General features: G+C 48.0%; 1 protein-coding gene across 1 annotated transcript in view; it reads left to right on the top strand.

Annotated features, from left to right (window-relative positions):
• epha5 (EPH receptor A5) overlaps positions 1-6,739 on the top strand; it is a 22,113-nt gene extending 15,374 nt beyond the window's left edge. The window contains exons 14-19 of the mRNA XM_029837886.1: positions 163-230; positions 305-446; positions 679-828; positions 2,486-2,679; positions 2,925-3,089; positions 3,217-6,739. Coding sequence (XP_029693746.1) covers positions 163-230; positions 305-446; positions 679-828; positions 2,486-2,679; positions 2,925-3,089; positions 3,217-3,328 — 831 coding nt within the window. The 3' untranslated portion in view covers positions 3,329-6,739. The remainder of the gene's footprint in view (positions 1-162; positions 231-304; positions 447-678; positions 829-2,485; positions 2,680-2,924; positions 3,090-3,216) is intronic.
• Positions 6,740-7,500: the final 761 nt, after the last annotated feature.

Below are 7,500 nucleotides of genomic sequence, written 5' to 3'. Positions count from 1 at the left end.
ACAGCAGCTAAAGGCAGCTAACAGCAGCCAACGGCAGCTAACGGCGGCTAACGGCGGCTAACGGCGGCTAACGGCTGTCACTTAGAGAACACCCGGACCTGGCTACGGTTCGCCTGTCTTCCAACCCGTGTTCCAGTCTCTCGTGTTTTGCTCCTCCTGCAGAAGAACGACGGTCAGTTCACTGTGATCCAGCTGGTCGGGATGCTGCGCGGCATCGCGTCTGGAATGAGGTAAAGTCCAAATGCACCTTTAATGGCGGGCGCGAGGGTTCTCCACTGACCTCCGTCCACGCGGGTCACCGCAGGTACCTGTCCGACATGGGCTACGTCCACCGCGACCTGGCGGCTCGGAACGTCCTGGTCAACAGCAACCTCGTCTGCAAAGTGTCTGACTTCGGCCTGTCGCGAGTGCTGGAGGACGACCCGGAGGCTGCGTACACCACACGGGTAAGAGCCCCCACCAGGACCAGTGCCGTCCTGCAGGACGCCCCGTTAGAACCCGTCCCAGTCAGGCGTCCCGACCCGCGTCTGCTCGCTCACCCTGACAACGCCAGAACCGCGGCCGCCACCACCAGCGTGTTGCTGGACTGGTTTTCCTGGGACAAGGGGGGCGTTCCTGCCTTTGAGCAAAGTGTTTCTGCTGTTTTCTAACTCCGGCTTTCATCTGTGCCGTCCTCAGGGGGGGAAGATTCCCATTCGCTGGACGGCTCCAGAGGCCATCGCATACAGGAAGTTCACATCAGCCAGCGACGTGTGGAGCTACGGGGTCGTCATGTGGGAAGTGATGTCGTATGGAGAGAGGCCGTACTGGGACATGTCCAACCAGGACGTAGGTTTGAGTCCAGCAGGAGCCTGGGATGAGTATCGGGGGGGGGGGGGGAGAGGAGGGGAAAGAGGGGGAGGTGGGGGGGGGGGGTAGGAAGAGGGGGAGGTGGAGGGGTAGGAAGGGGAGGAGGAGCTGCTGTTTTCTTTGTTCCTGGTTGGTCGGTTTTCATCCTAAGTCCAGATCAGGACGTTTGGGAACAGACGCATCAGGACGAGCTGATCACCTGATCACCTGATCACCTGATCACCTGATCACCTGCAGCAGACGTGTCACCTGTCGGCTCCTCTGGTCTCTGAGGAATTTCCTCAGATCTGCAGCCTGCGGATTCCCGCTCACGTCTTCCTCCCTCGTCTCTCGGAGGGAATATTCCATCTGGTTTTCCACCTCGGATCTTGAGAGCAGCTCTGATGGTTCCTCGCTCCGTCGCTCCCTTGTGTGACACCAGCATTTCCCAGAGTGCCTCATTCTGTCTGCTAACGCTAATGTTGATGCTAATGCTAACAGAGCTGCTGATATTAATCTTTATCAAATTCTTTGGTTCAGAATCTTTTTAGCTGCAGGCTGATAAATCGATCAGCAGCTGCTTTTAGGAACTGTTGATCTTCTGCATGAGATTGTTTTCTGCTCGATGGCGGGTCGTGTTGTACGCTAACAGGAAGTCAGCGTTAGCTTCAGGACTGTTTGACACACTTTGTTCAGAAGACCCAGACTGGGCCTTCACCAGGACCTCAAGAAAATGAGACCCCAGCAAAGAAGAGGAGGAGAGAAACAAAGGCCGCAGCGTTTCCATCCCCGACCTGTCCGGAGTCTCTGAGGAGTTTAGGAGGATCCTCCAGAAACATGACACACCAGTTCAGTTCAAACCCAGCAACACTCTCAGACAGAGGCTGGTCCACCTGAAGGACAAGACACCAAGACCCAAACAAAGTCATGTTGTTTATGCTGCACAGCACCAGGAGGAACGTGAGGAACATTGGGGAAACCAAACAACCACAAAAGAAGGCACAACACAGACGTGCCACCTCTTCAGGTCAGGACTCAGCAGGTCCACCTACTCCTAAAGGAGAGCGGGCACTCCTGCCAGGACAGCCCAGTACGGGTACTGGCCAGAGGAGACCGCTGGTCTGAGAGGGGGGTCAAGGAAGCATCCATGTCAAACTGGAGAAACCATCCTTAAACAGAGGTGGTGGCCTGAGGCACTTCCTGTCACCCACAACAACGCAGTCCTCCGCTCCTTCCACCAACAAACCAAACGTTCACACCATTCCAGGAGACCCAGTGACTCATCACCATGTGATCCAGCAGACAAAGGGGAGACACCTCAACAGAAACCAGGTGAACGACCCGACCAACGACTCTCAGGTGACCACCCAGATCATTAGCATGCTAATGGTCCACAGGGGCGATATTTTCAAGCTCTCTCCCCAGCGAGTTCAGAACTGAAGTTCTGGATAGAAGGAGAAACATCTTCAAAGAGAAGAAACAGTCCAGTTGACCTTGGAGAACTGTGACCCGGATGCTTGAGACATTTCAGGGATCCGTTCTCCTGAAAGGCTCCAAACCACATAATTACAACATGTTTCATGTTTAACGAGCGTCTCCTCTGTTGTAATTTGCTCTTCTGTTCACCCCACACCGATCTCAACCCGTCTGTGTGCAGGTCATAAAGGCAGTGGAAGAGAACTACAGGTTACCGGGTCCCATGGACTGTCCGGAGGCTCTGTACCACCTGATGATGGACTGCTGGCAGCGAGAGCGCACCAGCCGACCCAAGTTTGACGAGGTCGTCTGTCTGCTGGACAAGCTGATTCGCAATCCCAGTTTGTTAAAGGCGCTGGTCAACTCCTCCAACAGGTCCAGTTTGGGTTTCATACTGGTTCCGAATGCTCCAGAATGAGCAAGTTTGCTTGATCCCTTGTGTGAATTGTTAAACTTGGGGCAGGTACGAGTCCACGAACAGTAAGGATGAAAGTCCGGGCTGGACGGGACGGTTTGTCCAGGTTAATTCTGGACAGACGAGACCTCGGACAAGTCTCTCGTCATACGTGTAACACGTGAGCAGTCACTTTGATCCTTGTCTCTTTGATGTTCCTGACTAGGCTGTCAAACCTGTTGGTGGAACACGCCAGTGAAGAAGGAACCTGCAGCAGTCGGCGGCAGACTGTCGGCGAGTGGCTGGACTCCATCAAGATGGGTCGTTACACCGAGCTCTTCGTGGAGGGGGGGTACTCCTCGCTGGACATGGTGGCTCACATGACCTCAGAGTAAGATCCCAAATCACCTCATGTTCAAAGCCTTCCCAGGTGGAGCTGAAGAACCTGCAGACCTGCTCGGTGATCCGGAGCTTCAGTGTTCTGACTCCAAAGTTCTGATGGCAGTTTTGTTTTTCAGAGATTTAAGACGAGTCGGAGTGAACCTGGCAGGACATCAGAAAAAAATCATCACCAGTATCCAGGAGATGAGGGTCTACATGAACAGCAGCAGCACTGCTGTAAACATCTGACACACACACACACACACACACACACACACACACACACGCACACACACTCTCACTCACACATTCACAGACACACACTCACTCACACACTCACAGACACACACTCACTCACACACCCGCGCTCACATACAGGCTTTAAACGGACCCAGCAACAAAAAGGTGGGAGCTGCAGTGGGACCTAGAGCGGATTAGCACTTTTTAAGGACAGAGAACTTCAGTGTTGCTGGGAAATACAGACTTGTGGGTTCTGGGGGCTGTTTGTTCCAGCTCAGACAGAACTCTTCATCAGACTGCCAGTTCTGGTGAACAGAACCCAGGAATCAACGTTCTCAGGCAGTTGAAGTAATAATGGACCGTGGCAATGCTTTGAATTTAGTGAACAATATTCACACACTGTACTGGAAGGTTGCTTTTGAGGAGTCAGGTCTTTTCAGATGAGATCACGCCGGACCCGAAGAACCTTCTGGCTTTGTTCTTACTGAATCAACAGAAAATCTACAAAAAATGTGAAAAGTTCTGAATGTAAAGTTCGACACAAAAGGCACAAAACGCTCAGGTTCAACATCGACCTGTCAGGTGCTCATTGAAGGTTCTGACATGTTCGGCCTCCTCCTGCACCTCCTCAAAGTTTCTTTATACACGGACATACATGTGCACGCTTACGCACAACCTCTTTGCAGCCCTGGTGAAGGTTCTACCAGCAACATCTCATGGCCTCACGCAGACTGGAGCCAAAGTCTTTGTTCTGATCTGGATTCTTCACCAGTTTCAGGAGAACCATTTTCACAAATAGAACTGGAGCATTCACACAGGTTCTTCTGTCACGTGAAGTTCTTCCTGTAGTATCGAGCTGGAACGTTTGAGAATTCAATCAAGGAAGTTTCTTCCGCCGATTCTCAAATATCAGATTCTCCTGGGAACATTTTCAGATCATCTGAAAGATTGTTTGGATCCAGAGGGGTCCCGATGCAGCCTTCAGGTACCACAGTCTCACCTCAGCTCACGAAACCAGACATCAACAATTCTTTCTTTATGTTTTCTGTTTAACTCTGAAATCTTATTTGTGTTTGATGGAAGCACTGTATATAATGTATTATATATTTAAAGCAGGGGGCATCGCTCTGTCTGCGTTGGTATTGACCCAGAAACTTCTTATGCAGAGTCAGTATCAGCAGTAATGATGACCTGTGGCCCCACAAAAAGGTCCGTTTCTGTGTTTCATTCAGAGGGACCCAAACTGAGATGATGATGATTGAGTGTAACAGCAGGCACACGGACTTCCTGTCCTGATCTGCAGCTAAATCATGTCGTGATGAGGCTGACTTGTCTTTGTCTGTGGCCTAATATGTTGTTTTGTTGCATAAACTTGAACCTTGGTGACGACTGGAACAGAGATGAGAGCTGACAACTCCCCTTTGCAGATGATATACTGACGTCTGTCGCTGTTGAGCTGCGAGTGCTGTAACGATGGAATGAGACTGGAGAGGAAGTTTTTGGAGAGACGGCGTCACTTGACTGTTAGAGAAGAGGAATGTAACTGATTTAGAAAAGTTTCGTCTTTAAACACCCAGAATTTTGACTGTTGCCACAACAGCGTTTCAAAGGTGAAGCTGGTTGCAGTATTGCACAATTTATGATGGTTGTCAATTTAAACTCTTTTAAGGTAAAAAGACAAAAATAATCAGTGGGTGTCCTTTGGAGATGGTTCCCCACCCAGAACCCCAGTAACTGTTAGCATTAGCTTCGGTGGTTTGCTGTTGACCAACCAATCCTGAACAACACCTGAAGGCCACCTGTTTTTCAGTGTTTGTCATTGAGGACGAATTGACCGTGCTAATGTTGTTTTTATTGATCGACTGGACCGTCAGTTGATTTTCATTTTGTTTGGTTTTCTTTATCCCTTTCGGGGTCACGTCGAGGGTGCGGGAACATTCCAGCAGCTCATCACAGGGCCGTGTCAGCGGTTGTGGGTTCGGTACCTTGCTCAGGGGTTTTGTCCGTGCTGGGTCTTCTCAGCCCCGTCCTCAACAGACTGAGGTATCACTGCCCCAATAACCTCAAAGAGTCACCAGGGTAAAATGGTCGTTCTTTCCTCATTGAGGCCAGACTTCACCTCAGTTGGTCACATGATTTCCTGGTGTTTTTAAAAGTTGAGTGACTGTTTCTGCATCGTCTTTGTGGTTTACAACATCAGACCTGTGCTGACGGTTGCAGATTTGACTACATGAAGGTGAATCGAGATACCACCCACCCCCACCCCCACCAAATGCTGCAGAAAACCCTCCTTGAACTTCACACAATTGGCTGTTTTTTGGTGGATTTGTCAAATGGGGCATGAAGAACTGAACAGCACACCTTTGCAAGTGCCTCTCTTCTTTAAGCACCATTGTTTCCTCTCCTGTGAAAATGTTTGGTTGTTGCCAACAGTCTCTGCGAAGAAGAATGTCAGACGATGTGTATGTTGGAACTACTTTAATTTGCACTTTATGAGAAAGCTGTTGCCCTTTTTTGGACTGAAAATCTTTCCAGATGACTTCTGCTGTTCATTATTAGTATTGAACATATATATATATATGTGTTTAATACTAAGATATATATATATAAAGTAACTGTTCTGTAATTACCACTTCAATGCTTCCTGTCAGCTTGACAACCAAGCACAAGACATCGACATTTTTAGAATAAACTCTTGACGTGTTCTAGTTAGTGTGGTATCATTTTTTGCACACGTCACAGGAGTTCAAACACCTTCAGAAGGAAACTGCAGGGTTTAAATATTTGACATGTGACTGTCAGCAACATAGATTTCATTTCTTTAAGGATTCTTGCTCTTGTTTAGTGGAAACCAAGCACAGCGAACCATTAGCGTGTGGTGGTTATTCAATCGTGACATCAGGGAGGACGAGAAGCCAACCTGCTAAAGAGAACTGTTGTCTTGGCTTTATCGCCACCTGGCTTTAATTTTATTGGATAACAGTAATAAAGAAACTGCGTAAAAGCAATAATGTTAGCATTCACGTCCATAAACTGTTAAATGGTGTTCTGACATTGTTCTAAAAAGAGTTTTATTCTGCCGGCACTCCTGGTGCTATTATAATGATTTTTGAAGGTTACGACTTGTTTTATTTCGGTGGAATCAGTTTTATTCATGTAGCTCCGCCCACTTCATGGTTGTACAGGTAGTGTTTTTATTTGATATGGGGGGAAACGTGGGTTTTTTCTTGGAGGTTAAGCGTAAAACACAGCTTTTAATGACCCTCAATCATGTTTTTGTCATTCTTGATAAGCACAGTGAAATTATTACTCGATTGTTGTGCTCTTGCTTTGCCTTTCAGGCTGTTGTGTACATTTGTGTTGATGTTTTTGTAGCGTGTTCTCAAATTCTCTATTTTTGTAATAAATTTTTTAAACAGCTGCTGTCCTGAATCTAGTCCCTTTCTCGTTGCACTATGCCCCCTACTGGTTGGTTCTGGTGGTGTTTTCTGCCTCCGCAAGTTAATAATTAATTTCAGAAATTTAAACATTATCAGCCAGTTAAGATGAGCTTTGTAAAACATGTGAAAATACGCACTTTAACATTTGTGTGATTTCAAAAACGAAGCTAACGTGTTAACAACCTTCACATTGGAAAATCGAAGAAATCGCAGGATATATCAGCAAATATGACGAGACTCTCATCTGTGTTTTGTTGCTCAGAAGATCACAAATGAACCCAGAGCTGGTTTCTCGTCCTGTTTCACGTCTGAATTTGAAATAATCTGATCCGAAGTGATGATGCAGCAAAAAACCTGCTGGTTCCTTGAAACAGGTGTGATCGGAGTTTATTGAGGTTTTACAAAGGAAAGATCTTGTTTGGTGGTAACCTTGAAGATCAGATTCAGTTCAGCTTCTGCTGTCGTTTATATGTAAATATCAGCACCGTGAGTGTGTGTGTGTGTGTGTGTGTGTGTGTGTGTGTGCAGATTTCTGATCTCTGGGGGACGTCCGCCGCCTCCAGGTGATGACTGTTCTTGTAGACACAAAAGGTCTATGAAGGTGAAATTAGCCATCACACCATCGGTGCAGCCATTACTGAAACCTCTGTATCAGCTGGAAGAGAAGAGCGTGTGTGTGTGTGTGTGTGTGTGTGGGAGGGAGGGAGTGGGGGGTTGTATTCCCAGTGCTGCTGACTGGGA

Source organism: Takifugu rubripes, chromosome 6 (assembly GCF_901000725.2).
Source record: "Takifugu rubripes chromosome 6, fTakRub1.2, whole genome shotgun sequence".
NCBI lineage: Eukaryota > Metazoa > Chordata > Actinopteri > Tetraodontiformes > Tetraodontidae > Takifugu > Takifugu rubripes.
The sequence above is the reverse complement of the archived record's forward strand: the minus strand, read 5'-3'. Positions and strand labels throughout refer to the sequence as shown.